General features: G+C 46.2%; 1 protein-coding gene across 1 annotated transcript; it reads right to left on the bottom strand.

Annotated features, from left to right (window-relative positions):
• Positions 1 to 6592: 6592 nt before the first annotated feature.
• On the bottom strand, positions 6593 to 13729 carry klf5a (Kruppel like factor 5a). Its single transcript, XM_061087889.1, has 4 exons — positions 13565 to 13729; positions 11224 to 12337; positions 10034 to 10093; positions 6593 to 6821 (listed from the first exon to the last, which is right to left on the bottom strand). Exons 1-4 carry the CDS (start codon positions 13727 to 13729, stop codon positions 6643 to 6645), a joined length of 1518 nt encoding a protein of 505 aa, XP_060943872.1. The 3' UTR covers positions 6593 to 6642.
• Between the last annotated feature and the right edge of the window lie 944 nt (positions 13730 to 14673).

Raw genomic sequence — 14673 nt, 5'->3', positions numbered from 1 at the left:
CTGTTTGTCGGACACTGTTTATCGTCCAACGAGTTTCTTCAAACACACTTCATACATGTGACCATCACGCTGGACCGAACCTTTGAGATTGCGGTGATAATAAACTCTGACTAAACAAGCAACAATGTGCTTCACCGCCTCTAATCTGTGAAACCATAACGCTGAGAAAACAAGAGGAAACTATTAGCTGTTTGGTCAGGGAGGCGTTCGGTAACAGCTGAGGAGTTAACGGTGAGCAAACAACTCGTGTGTGTGTGTGTGTGTGTGGACAATACACAGCCTGCAGACCCTTCTCTCTCTCTCTCTCTCTCTCTCCCTCCCTCCACAAACCACGATAAGAAGTCAGACAAAGGCCTCCGCCTCCACACGTCAAGTGCACAGGGTTTAGCTGTATCCTCTGAAGGCCCACTCAGGGTGTCACCATGAGGGGTTCGCAGGTGCAAAGATATTTGCCTGATAGGGAGAGAAGTCTAATGGGTTTGACCTTTGAACTCATTTTACATGTGGAGGAACCCACCCAGGGAATATTATACTCAGGGTGGCTCTAGGTTATCTTAATGCACGTCTGCCAGAGTTGGACTTCATGGTTCCTCTGAATTCCTTATCAGAATCTGTGTTGATCTAAGACTATTACCTTGGTTTACAGTTTACGGGACTCGTCATCTTCTTCTTATTAGTCACTGTGGTGTAATGTTGAAACTCCTTGACGGCTGCGACCACGTTGTTATGCTTCTCATGGCGGGGCAGTGACCAAAAAGATTAATAAAACAACTTGTGACTGTGAATAAAACAAGACTCGACCCCCTAAGAGCAGCAGCTGAAACTGCTTAAGAGCATTTGGCTGCTCGGGTCATTATTTAATTCAAGTCTGAAATTGAAACAAACAGAGAGCGAAATGTTGGCTGGAGTCTTAAAACATTTCTTCCTTTTTAATACAGATATTGTCCTTCATTATCTTACTAAGGGAAAAAGACATTTGCCTTCCATTCAAAAGCTGCCTCTTGCTTTTTATGTGTTATACTTAGTGAGAGAATGTTTCAGCGGAGAGGTAATGTCAGTGAAGCAAAGGGGTGTTTCTGTATTGATTATGAGTTGTCAACAACAAGGGATAAAGGACAGCTGTGGCGCAGGGAGAAGAGTAGGTCTTCCACTAAGAAGAAGGTTGGTCGTTTGTTCTCCAGCTACAGAAGTGTCCTTGAGACAGACACCGAAGCCCGGAGTGCCCCTGGCGGCTGTAAAAACCCAGATACATTTTCTTTCTCTAAAAATAGAAAACTGTCTTTAGTGGAGGAAATCACCCACAGCTTCCTAATACTCGACCGCTTCATGGGCCTGCTCTGAAAAAACAGATTATGATTAGCCAAAAATTCACGGGTCACCTTAAGACTCAAATCAGTTGACTTGGTTTATCCTGTGCACACTGCCAAACAAATCTGCAATTAATCAAACCACAGTGAGTGATCCTGGGGCCTCAGGGGCTCTGACTTCCAGTTAATAATTGATCTTAAGTTGAGGCTAATGTCGAGCTGAGTGAAATGGTCAAATGGGCTGCGTTTGTGTTGCCCTTTTATCAGAAGTGCTTCAGTACTCGATTCAAACTGACCCATTCACACACACTGCAGCGACTGGCCGGACAAGGGGTTGGCTGAACCATCGGGAGCAATTTGTTGATCAGAGTTTTACACTTCAACATTTGAACAAACCGCCCTTTACCTGCTGATCCTCTGTGGGAAAGAACGTCACCGGCTTGCGTCGAGTGAAGGATATGATGAGTAGGCAAAGAGGAACCCGTGTGTGAACAGCAAATGCAGCTCTCTCATTTTTATGCTTCTGCAGCGGAGACAGCCAGTGGCAGTAGGCATTATGTTTTCCAGATTCTCTCCGTCCCATTCATGTGAACATGATATCTCAAGAAGGGAATTTCTTCACAATTGGATCAAACATTCAGTTTAACTCAAGGATGGACTGATTAGAGGCAAGGTCACCGGGACATCTTAAAATCTAAATTGTTTGCCTTGTGAACGCAATACCTCAGGAACACCTCCAGGGAATCTTTTCAAATTTGGTACAAGCGGTCAGTGTCGACTCAAGGATGAGCTGAGTAGAAGTTGGGGTTCAAAGGTCAAATTCATTGTGACCTCATGCTCTTGTGAATGCGATCAAGATCACTCATAGGGAATCCCATTATGTCAGGGGCAAACATTCACTTGCACTCAATTTTGTTCAGTTGTCACTTGAACCCAAAGATTGACTGATTAGATCTCAAAGGTCAAAGGTCACAGTCACCTCATGAATCTGGAAAACAGATTAACCTAGACTGAAACTGCACTTGTTGGCGGAGGCTTGCACCTGCAGGGTGGTCACTTCACCCTTTGTTGCTTGTTACTCCTGGATAGTGGCTCTCTATATGGAAACAGTGTAATTGAGGATGAACTCTGGCCCTGATGTTTGAGTTCAGTCCTCTCACACTTTCTAACTACTGGGCAGTTCACCTGAAGCAACATCTTGTCTTGGAATGAAACCCTCCTCGATTTCTGATATTATCTTTAACTTTGTAATAGCGCGTCAGCTGCTGTGGTATCTCTTCAATCTCTGATAACAACATGTTCTATTCTGAGAATATTGGGAAGGGTTGACTTTGGAGGGAGCTGCATGTGTGTGTGTCTGTCCGGGCTCCCCGTGGTCACTCTATTGGTCTTCTGAGTGGGTGGTCTGTTCCAATAGAGGAGCACTGGAAACATTACACCTACACACACACTCACACACACACACACACACACAAAGGGAAACTGGGAATCACACCAACGCAGCACAGCAGAGGGTGGAGCAGGAGCCTTCTTCCAGATGTGTGACATTAATTTAGTTGATCCAAAACATGAACCGGTAGCTCCCACTCACTCATCACCGCTGTGTGCGTGTGTTTGTGTGTTTTTGCTTTTTTAAATATTCAAACAGTACAAGTCAACATGAATAACACATTCTTTATTATTTGGAGGACTCGGTGAGAAAGAGAGAGAATCGAGTGAACAAGAAAGTAAGAAGAGAGCAACCGAAAGGCAGTTTCTCCTCCTGAGTTTAAGAAGGAGGAGGAGGAGGAAGAGGAGGAGGAGGAGAAGATGGAGCAGAGACGACTTAAGGGAGACGAGGTGCATGATTAAAAAACGAGGAAAAGATGAGGAGCGGAGCAGGTTATGAGAACAGTCTCCACTCTGACCCGCAGAGCAGCGCCCCTGGACTTTCATACAATACTTTCCACCGCGGAGGAGGAGAAGAACGAGGGGGGGGGGATACTGTGCGTGGTAGGACAAAGAGAGAAAAAAAAATGAAATTAAATAAGAAGACTGGAGGAGGAGGAGGAGAAAAAGAGGATATGTAGGAGGACGGAAGTGGTTGATTGGGTCCCCCCAGAGATCCTTTTGTTTAGATTGTTCTGCATTTCACTTCTTTCACTCTCTCTCTCCTCCACCTCCCTCTTTTCTGACATCTGAGGTAGATTACAACAGAGACCCCGGGTCACATTTATGACTTAAACCAAGAACATATGGTGTGACTGTGTGTGTGTGTGTGTGCGTCCATGTCGATGCAGTGGGATTCCCCCTCTGGTCCCCGAGTGGTGGTCAGATTTATTTTCTTGTCCATTGTGTCTTGCTGGGATATCAAAGAACTATTGTTTGTTGATCAGCGAGGGTGCTGCAGGTTACTTGCAGGTTCTGGACATGAGCGCCCCCCCCCCCCGCCCCCCCTCTCCACATCCTCTCCTCTTGTACAGTTTCCCCCGATCCCAAACTTAATTTCTCAGTATTCGGGATCAACCGGAGAAAATCCCAGACACAGAGGATCAGCACTTCCACATAAACCCCCTGTCTAGATTTTAAAAAAGATTATGTGCGGTTATGTCTCATTTGTTTTATTTAGGCCTTGACGAGGCTCGTTTTAATGCCGCACAGATGCCACACTGTCTGCACAGCGTGGCTCACTCTTCCAAAAACAAAATGCTTCAATATAAAACCCAGTATGTAACACATCCTTCCTCAGGCCATGAAATTCAGCCGCCGTCAGAAAGTAAAAGAAAAAGAAATCTCCACATCAATGTCAGCACGTCTCTGTAAAAGTGTCAGTTTGACTTTATTAGGATCGGCTTCACTCAGTTGAAGAAATAACAACTTTTGTCTTTGGAACGTTTACTAAACAAAAAAAAAAAAAAAGACAAGGATTTATAAAATAAGTTGCTGGAAGGACAATATATAAAACAATGGCATCAAAATATCTTTGACAGGAAAAAGAACCAAAAGAGAAAAAAGGCTCAAATATTTTTGGAGGCGGGGCACTTTCCTCGTTTTGCCCTTTTGTTTACAAAACCATAAAAAAAGAGGAAAAAATAAAACAAACTTAAATCAAGTTATTTACAGTGCATATATTTACATTAAGGCATTTTTTTGCTGGGGAGAAAGATGGTGGATCTGACACAACCCCCACTTCTACACAATCAAATAAATAGATTTACCATGATACATTACAGTGCTATATTATCTTAACGCTACCTGCAGTGAATGAACAAGTACAGTTATGAGTTCAGGCTACACCACACCACCAAAAATGAACAAAGAGGGTTATAATAAAGGATAGGGTTACATTCATCTACACATGTTCATGCCCATATGTACTTTAAAATGGGATTTTTCAGTACAAAATTCCCTCTTTGTGCCTTGTGATGAAGCTCAAAGATGAAATTTCACACTCATAAGATAAACAGTGAAAAAAATCAGTCTGATTCAGAATGATGAAGCCCAATATTAGTATTTTTAGGGCCCGGTCACACATTTGCAAATATTTCACCTTCTCCTTTCGTTCAATGCCAATCAGTGCAGGTGAGGATGCGAATAAAACATTAGCTTCCTGTGGCGAAACAAATCGTGGCTTTGCCAAGAGTTGCTGAACTTTGACCCCCGATATTGGCTTTCATTTGCATATGTGTGAATGTGCCTTTTACACTGAAAGAAGAGCTTTGATTCTGACTAGTTTCAAAACGTTTTAGGTCCCGACAACATTTTGGCTCATCTCTATTAACAGCTATCTGCACATGAATGCAGATAAATTAGAAGCTAGCTAATGCATTCCATTAATGCAATCCTGTTCAAACTCGAATCGGACACCAGAAGGCCCCAAAGTCTTGTCCCTCGCCTGCAGATTCACATGCAAAATCTGTTTGTAGAGATTAGGGCCAGTGTACATTTGAGCATGTAGGTATTAAAATGTGAAACTATCCTTTAGCAAACCACGCGTCCACGTTCGACTGACTGATCGAGCTGCGTTTGCAAGTTAGTTGTGTACAGAGTTCGAGAGCGTGAAACCCTCAGAGAAAGTTCCGACTGTCATTTTTAGAGACACGTAAATTCAGGATGTCTGTGAAGTGGCCTGAGCTGAGCTGTTAAATTACAATAAACGATGGGTTAACCTTGTAATTTAATACACGTTTCCTTTTTCCTTTACAAATAAAAACAGCACCATGTGTGTTTTAAGGACTGCCTACGTTGATCACAGCTCTGCAACCACTAAACAGAAACACATAAAACCAGAGGAGGAGGCACTTAATAAGGTGTTGATGTAGATGATGCTTTGGTTAAACGTCTGAAAGGAGCAAATGACGATAGATGTACGGTAATCGAGTTTTTCAAAATCGCTTAATTCAAGCTTGTGCATCAAATACAGTCAATTCTGTTTAACTGAATGAATTGTAGGACGTGTCCACGGGCCCTGCTTAGATTTCTCTGGCTGGAAATCCATCCAAACACAATCTGAATAATTCATCACCTAATTGCTGCTCTTTAGCAACCATCCACCTCCCTCTGTTTCTCAGTCGTCCTCAGATCTCCTCTCGCTCTAAAAATCTAAAAGAAATCTTTCAATCTCTACATCTGCACCCCTCCCTCTTTTTTCCCCTGCACTATCTTCCCTCTCTCCAGAGTAATAAATGCCTTCAATTTTTAATATCTGAACAGTTATGATTGGCGGGATTCAGTCCAGTAGTGATAAGGATCGTTCCAGTGGTGATGAAGAGACGCGTCGGGGCCAATCCGGCTCAGACGTCGAACACCGATTCTAGTGCAAATCAAATGATTTGGTAAAAAAAATTAAATCTGGCTATTCTTGTTACATAAACAAACTAACAAACCACAGAGTAAACAAAGATTTGGTTTGACTAGTTTTTGCAAACAAAAGCTTCTCCTTAATAAAAAAAAATGTAGTCAGTTCTATGTTAGAACAGAGAAGAACATGTAAAGGATTCGAATGGTAAGTGCTTTCGTTCCAGTCACATCAAATAGTCCAAATGGACTGGACACACGTTATGGAGCTACCATTTTTCTATAAGTGTATCTGGAGGTGAAAGAACCAGGAACTTCATCTGTTCCTCATCTTTCTACGTTAAAACCTCCAGAATCGTCTCACGCTGGGTGAAGAGAGCAACACGTCTGCCAGGATATCGTGCTCTTTAAGCACGTGATAGCAGCACCAGGGGGCGCTGTGGTGTCGGTGAACGCGGCGTTACGCAGCACGTAACGTCGGCGTTGCGGGAGATGGAGTGAGTGTTTTTCGTGTGTCAGGATAGTGCTTGTGTTTTTTGTGGCGTTGGTGGAAATGCTGCTAGTTCTGGTGTCTCTTCATGTGCAGGGCGAGGTGGTCGGACCGGGAGAAGGCGCGCGAGCACACCACGCACTGGAAGGGTTTGGCGCCCGTGTGCTTCCGGTAGTGACGCGTCAGCTCGTCCGAACGGGCAAAGCGCCAGTCGCAGCCGTCCCACGTGCACCTGTACGGCTTCTCACCTGCACAGAGAAAAAGAGAGCGAGAGAAAGAGACAGGGGATGAGTGCTGATGTCCTCAGAGCGGAACTTCTTTACCCGATCACAAGATCTGTGTCCGAGCAGGTGCTGCCAGTCTGTAATTACAGGTTCTGATACGTGTGATTACTCTGATCATCATTAAAACTCACACTAATTCCCTGAGATACATGATTCATCCGGCTGGGTGGAGTGACTGGGAGAACCGGCTTTACAGCAAAGTCCGGTTGTCTATCAACTTCTACAGTCATGAGATTGTCAGACATTCATCAAGCAGTCGAACATCAGCGCTGCACAAGTTTCCCACGGACAACTGGTCTGCATTGTTTGCCTCTGCTTCTGTCTGCGTGTGTCTCTGACATGTGCTGCGTTTCTTTGTCACATTCCAGGAACATTCAGCCGCAGGCACTTTGTGAAAACTATTGCGACCTGTCTCCTTCGGCACGAGCTCCACACAGCTCTCTGTGACAGCTCTCAAGCTTAACTCTTTTCTCTCTCTGTGCATTTTTTATTTCGTTTGTCCACGTTTGAAGACATTTGAATTGAATCTGTGTGATTTAAATTTAGAAATGGTCTTTTAATGTGACTTTCCTCCCCAAAATTTGAAGTTATAAAGCTTTTCTGTGTATTTAGCTTGTTGTGGTAAGAATGGAAGCTTATGAAATATGGCTATTTGGAAGTTTTTCTTCTTCTTTCTTTGTTTTGTCTCTTTGTTTTTTCTTTTCTGCATTTTTAGGGTTAGATGTTTGATCTTCTCATTAAGTTTTTTTCTTTTTTTTTGCTTCTGTGCCTTAAATATAAACCACGACAGAGAAATTTATAAAGGAATTTAAAGGAAACTCTGGTTTCTGGTTTCTTGGATGTTTTTGTCCTTCAACATCTATTTAATCAAATCTCAAAACACTTTTGTTGGTTTCCCAGACTAAATAGACATTGTTTCAAGTTAAATGTCATATTTAAAACTTAAGTTGAAGCAGAAAACAACAAGTATCTGCACGCTGGATGTCAGGACAAAACCAGTAAGGAAATAAGATTTATTATTGTCCTTGGAGTGAGACAACCCTTTAAACAAACACTGTGAGCCTGTCAGGAGTTTAATCACACTGTCGCCAAACTTAGAAACACGCACCTGCAACTGAAAACAATGGCAGACAATGAAAACACGCAGAGGGAAAAAGAAAAGAGTCGACTGAGAGGAGTGTTCAGTTCTCACAAAACACACACACACACACACACACACACACACACACACACACACACACACACACACACACACACACACACACACACACACACACACACACACACACACACACACACACACACACACACACACACACACACACACACACACACACACACACACACACACACACACACACACACACACACACACACACAATCAGGGTAATGGATGTTGATGGAGATTAGAGTGGGAACTCCCACTGGGGCCCAAACGCATTAGGAATCATCTCATACAGATTACTGACAGGTGTGTGTGGACAAGTGTGTGTGTGTGTGTGTGTGTGAGTGTGTGTGTGTGTGTGTATGCGTGTATGAGTGTGTGTGTGTGTGTGTTTGTATGAGTGTGTGTATGACTGGCATTTAAGCAGCTGAATAAGAGAAGTCGAATGAGTAACTGACAAAGATAAAAAGGGGGGTGGGTGCAGGAAGAGCGGCACAAAAAGAAGATGATTTGATGAATGAAAAGAAAAATAAGGAAGAAAATAACTCAGCGTGCCGGACGTTAAGCTGAGCGGATACAGAAGCTGCTGCGACATCCCTGTTCCTACGTGTTGTGTTCTCGTTTTGTGGTCTGTAATAACTGCAATAACCACAACCGGGCCTGCAGCATGAATGACGCCAGATCTAAGTCGTGTCATGTTGCACGGCAATCACACCCACAACACTGCTGTGAGCAAGTTGTTCAGATTCATTAGGTGGAACAGACTCTGGATCGAGGGGAGCTTGAGTTTTGTGCGTTTTGTGATTAGTGAGGGACTGATAGATAGATATCAACAGAAGCCTTGTTTTGTTAGCTGGAGTGAGGAGGGGCTCCGACACCCAAACGCTTGTTTGTTGACTTTGCCGGCCCAAAACTAATGTGAAAGAAAGAGATTAAAAAAAAAAAAAAGAATGGCACGGAGTAGAGCACATACCTCCACCAACAGTTGCCTTATATTCAAATGAAGCTGCACCACATTTCACACACTCACAGAGCAGCTCCCTGAATGCGCCTGATTGTTTTCCCCTAGATCTACAAATTATTTCCTGAGAAAACTTTAAAAAAACTCCCTGGCTTGAAATGTTAAAGACAGTAGACCTGCACCAAATCCATTTTTTATATTACATTACATTACATTTCATTTAGCTGATGCTTTTATCCAAAGCGACTTACAATAAGTGCATTCAACCCCGAGGGTACAAACCAAGAACAACAAGAATCAAGAAAGTACAAATTTTTAAAAAATAAAGCAAAACTACAAAATGCTATAAGTAAGTGCCATCTAAGTGCTACTAAATTGCTGGTTTCAAAAATTGTTAGTCATTTTTTTTTTTTATTATTCAAGGTATAGTCTGAAGAGGTGTGTTTTTAGTTTGCGGCGGAAGATGTGTAAACTTTCTGATGTCCGGATGTCGATGGGGAGCTCATTCCACCATATATGTTTTATACTTGCTCACAAATCTGACAAACAAACGGACAGAGGTAAAAAGACAAAGCAAAATGGACAGTGAAGAGCACACGGTGGTGTCTGAAGCGAGGATCCGACGGATAAGATCATCTAAGATATTTCTGTCTCCGCGCAGACGGATCTCGTACATATTTAAGGTGTCGAACAAGCCCAACCGGCATCGCGGAATCTAAATATCGATGTCTAACCAGGCAACGGGATCCTGGGAGAGAGATGGCACCACGTGTCTCGCACCGAGCACATAGCCCGAGAGTCATCCCCCTGGCAGAAGTGTGTCACTTCCACCTGTTTTGATGGAATCGTATATTTGGGCAGAGGATGGGAACGGGGGGCAGGATACATTTACACGCACATGCCAAGAACACAACACCCTGCCTAGCAACCCGGTGCCAGCACAGACACCGAAATAAGAGTCGCGTGGGCAGCGGCGTTCGTTTTCTGCTTTTTTGACAGGGGGGGGGGGGGTCCTGTTTGGAAAAGCTGCTTTAATGAAGAGGAACTTACCCGTGTGAGTTCGGAGGTGGGCCTTCAGATGGGACGACTTGGTGTAGACTTTCTTGCAGCCTGACGACAGACAGGGAGATAAACACAAACAGAGGGCTCAATCCAAATCCAAGTAATTCACATGTGCCAGATATGTATTTGCCCAATAAAACGGAGCTGCGGTATGCTAGAAATGTGAACTAATGGAGAACAGAGGCTGTTTGGAAAGGCATACAGTAAATGTTTGTTTTGTGGAAAAACAAAAACGGGTCTCTTATTTTGAGAAGGATTCATGTGACTGTGTTGGAAAGTGGCGAACACGGTTTGATTTCGTATTCAATCTGGTTGAGTTTATTCACTAAAAAAATAAATATATTTTTTGGAAACTGCTCACTGCACCTGTTAGTCTGACATGGACGTCGAGGAGTTTAAAACAATTTAAAAATATATTCATCATGGCTTGAAAGAATGGTTGGGAGGAGACACTCTGAGACACTTTGGGCGAAGCGTGGATCTGTCCTTGTGTGGATGTGACACATCGGCTTCATCTGACTAAAGAAATTAGACGTGTGCTAACACGCTGTAGGAGGCTCGGCTTAGGCCCATTTTACACGCTGCCACAGGCGAGTTGACATTACATATCCTACAAGTAGCTGCACATCGCACAGCTACAGTACGTGTGTGCAAACCATTTCAAATGGGACTGTATGCAAATATGTGTGTGTGTGTGTGTCTGGAACAACAAATCCAATTACCTAGCCAGAACATTGATGTTATTAAAGCACCCACACACACACACACACACACACTTCATTCCATAAGCATACTAGCAATGACTTTAAATCCACAAAAAACGTGGAAGTGCTCGCGGCCGCAGAAGTTTGATGTGTGATAATAAATGTTCTTAGACACAGTTAATTGTCGGGACAGTGACAGATCGACTCCGTTGCCAAAACACGCAGATTCCAGAGCAGCACATTCTCTGCCGTGCTCCGTGACTCATAGGCCAGGAAAAGTCCTTCAGAACACAACATATAATTTCAAAAATATGCGGGGGTGTCTTAAAATAACGCTGGTTTTTCATAAAGCTGACCCTCGTGAGTGACCAGAGATTCACCCGACCGCGGCAGAGTGTAAAAATAAGCCGCTCGCACAGTAGTGACGAGAGCCGGCGCGCTCGTACAGTGGCAGACGTGTGTTATTGTTCTAACCTTGGTAATCACAATGGTGGATCCGTCGTTTCTCCAGGTCAGGGTTGTTCCTCCGGCTGTAGCGGATAGGCACGCTGGTCTGACTCGGGGTCGGGGCTGGGGTTATTGCAGGGGCCTGGGGAAGGACGGCAGCCTGGCCTGGGACCGGGGTGGGCCCGGTGTTCAGGGGCAGGGCCGAGCCGCCGGGTCCCGGGCTGGGGCCGAACTCTGGGGAGCTTCCCGCCATCTTGGAGGCGATGGTGGCTGCATACGAGGGCGGGGGGGACATGGTGTGGAGCAGCTCCTTGTGCCGGTCGGGGCTGCCGGGCTCCGAGCTGGGCGGAGAGGGCGGCAGGTAGGGCACCTGCTGCTGGAGGTAATGGAGGTGTGCCTGAGGGTGAGGGTGCGTGTAGGCCTCCCCACCCAGGCCACAGTAGACGGGCTTGGCGGTCTGCTCCTGCTGAGACGCCGAGGAAGCCACCGGCAAATCGTGGAAAGGCGTGTGGATGGTGGAAGTGGAAGTGTGTTGGATCTGCTGCTGCTGCTGCTGCCGATGATGCTGCTGCTGATGCTGAGCCTCCATGCCGCCGCCATTGGGATGATCCAAGCCGGAGTTGAGGAGCTGAAACAGCGAGCTGTCGTTGTTGTGGTGGTGCAGAGCGTGCGGCTCGAACTGCGAGGTCATTTCCTGTTTGACGAACACCTCCGGCCCTGAATCGCCACCGTGGCTTCCTCCCGCCTGGTTGAAAATACTGGTGAAGTCCGGTAACCCTGTTATCGTCATGTTTATGGCTGAGGCTTCCATTGCAATGCCGCCGGGGCCGTGACCAGAGGGCGAAGTGTTGGGGCAGTGCGGCTGGAGGTTGGGGGAGAAACAGGGGGAGGCCGATTCTGTCTTGATGTGGGTGAGACCGCTGTGGTTCTGATGCTGAGGGGCGCGCACCTGCTGACACAGGCCCATCCGCAGGTAGGCCACCTCGGGTAGGTAGAGGTTCATGTTCAGCGTGTAGGGAGCGCAGGCGTGGTCGTCGGTGAAGAAGTGCTCCACGTCTCGGTGGGACTTGTGCTGGCTGTCTGCGTGAGGCGGGTGGGAGAGAGGCTGAGGGGAGAGATATCTGTCCATCTCACATTTGACCTGTTGAGGAAAACACAAGACAGAGAAAGAAACAGGTTCAATTTCTGCTTTTGGTTGAATAAAGTGCATCCGGCTTCGGCGAGCGCGTGTCATGAGCCACCACCAAACTATTCCGGGGGGCGCTATTTTGGGAAGACAAAAGGTTTGATAGCCCAGTCACCACTGAAACATTTATCAAGTAGTCATCAATAGGCGCTCGCCACATTCCCTCTCCGCCTGCAAGGCTGAACTCAAAAAACCCATCGGGCTGCAAGGGGCCGGCGGCTGAGGGTCCGGCTACGTGCTGCTGGAAATGAAATGGCACTTACTGATAGCATTTTGTGATTTTGCTTTATTTTTGAAGAATTTGTACTTTCTTGATTCTCGTTGTTCTGGGTTTGTACCCTCAGGTTGAATGCACTTATTGTGAGTCGCTTTGGATAAAAGCGTCAGCTAAATGAAATTTAATGTAAATTCAGAATCAGGTGTAAAACCTTGCAACCTGCTGGAGGAGGGGGGGAGGGAGGGTTTGCACATTTGTTCTTGTCATAACAACACACCGCTGCTGCTCGCACAGGTAAACAACTTCATGCAAAACAACCCTCCTGGTCTCTGGGGGCTTCTGATTCCCGTAAACCTGTCGGGTGTGAGTGAAGTGAAAGTTGGAGGGGCCCTGCAGCAGAGGATGGAACAGCAACATGAAAGAAATGGGGGTGGGTGGGGGGGAAACACCCATGGCTCCCTGTGCTCTGCAGCAGCAGCAGCAGCAGCAGCAGCAGCAGCGGTAGTCTGGGGATGGGCTGGGTCTATTCCTGGTTCTCCTGATCCCACCAGCTGTTCCAGAGACCTCTCTCATCTGCAGGCGCTGCAGCTCGGGAGGGAGGGAGGACAGGAGCTGCTGGGACCGGGGGGCTGGGGTCAGTTGTTGTCGGGGTGGTGGTGTGTGATGGTGGAGGGGGAGGGGGAGGGGGGGGGAGTGGGACAACTGGTGAGCAACTGGCCGGCACACGGCGAGGCAAGCATGCGGCGAACGCGTCTGCAGCCTCGGGTCCGCGTCCAGCTGCTGCTCGCTCCGTGGATGAGGAGGATCTCACTCGATTGCAACGTGGAGGCCCCGAAAACAACACAAAAACATCACAAACACACACACACACATGCAGCAGCGGGGTCCACACACACACCAGTCTGCCACGCCCATTCAATGGAACACCAGTGTGATCCTGTGTGTGTGTGTGTGTGTGTCTGTACCTGCGTGTAGTCCATGTGTCCCGGCTTGTCCTCCGGGATCTTGCAGTCCAGGCCGAACAGAGCCGAGTCCTCCAGGGGGAACCCAGCGGGGGGGCTGGCCCTCTGCAGCGGGTAGAAGGGATCCTCCTGCCCGCAGCCGCTGCTCATCGCCAGGGTCGCGGCCATGGAGCTCCCGGTGCTCGGTTCAATTCTGCCCCCGGAGCCGCTGAGCCGGAGGAACGAGTTCCACACGAAGGGAGGATGCTACCGCGGGCAGAGAGAGGGGTGAAGCCGGCGAGGTGGAGCTGGAGTGAGGGGGGTGCTGGTGGTGCTGGTGTTAGTGCTCCTGTCTGCTGCATCTCCCTCCGCTGGTTTCATCCTTCCACCGGCTCTCACACACTTTTCTACCCGTGTCGTAGGGCGGGGCGCCCCGGGTAAATACAGCACATGCACCGCCCACCAGCCAGTTAGAAAGGCTTTGATCATTCATTCAGCGGCCACCGCCCTACGCTCCGTAAACACACATGAACTGTGCACTACACACACTACCACAACACACTGTGCACTACACACTACACACACTACCACAACACACTGTGCACTACACACACTACCACAACACACTGTGCACTACACACACACATCCATGGAGCAGGTGAAGGTTCAACATTTTCTTGTTTTGACTTTCCCTGTACAAAAACAAAGACTCTCTGTTTTTAATGAAGTTACAAAACCACTGTGTAGAAATGTTTTAGAAATACTCGTAAATAAAAGTAGTCGAGTAGAGCCTGACAAATTTTATGGGAGCTATATTTTTTTATAATACCGAAATATTGGCTGATGTTTACATTTCATTTATTGAATCCTAACATTTCCTTATCAAGCCTTTATAGAACTGTAACCGAGGCCTGATATGTTACACTTTACTCATAAACTATAAGTGAAAAGAAAACCTAAATAAATCTAACTTGGCAATTTCCTGTATGTGCAAATATACTTGGCAATTAAAAGAATTATGATTCTGAAAAAATAAAATAGGAAAAATGTAAATATAAATGCAAGTGTTCTCTGCATTGTTTATTCTGCAAAATAAGTTTTCCTACTTGCAAACATAAATGCAAATACCAATA

This window comes from Limanda limanda, chromosome 15, assembly GCF_963576545.1.
Source record: "Limanda limanda chromosome 15, fLimLim1.1, whole genome shotgun sequence".
In the NCBI taxonomy this organism is placed as follows: Eukaryota; Metazoa; Chordata; class Actinopteri; order Pleuronectiformes; family Pleuronectidae; genus Limanda; species Limanda limanda.
This window is presented reverse-complemented; position numbering and strand designations above follow the sequence as displayed.

Bases quoted from the DNA above. Each gene is read 5' to 3' on its own strand.
- klf5a (XM_061087889.1), bottom strand. From the start codon at position 13,729: ATGGCCGCGACCCTGGCGATGAGCAGCGGCTGCGGGCAGGAGGATCCC. The intron at 12,338-13,564 runs GTACAGACACAC...TTTCCTCAACAG, and splicing joins GACACATGGACTACACGCAG to GTCAAATGTGAGATGGACAG. The intron at 10,094-11,223 runs GTTAGAACAATA...GTCTGTCGTCAG, and splicing joins CCACCATTGTGATTACCAAG to GCTGCAAGAAAGTCTACACC.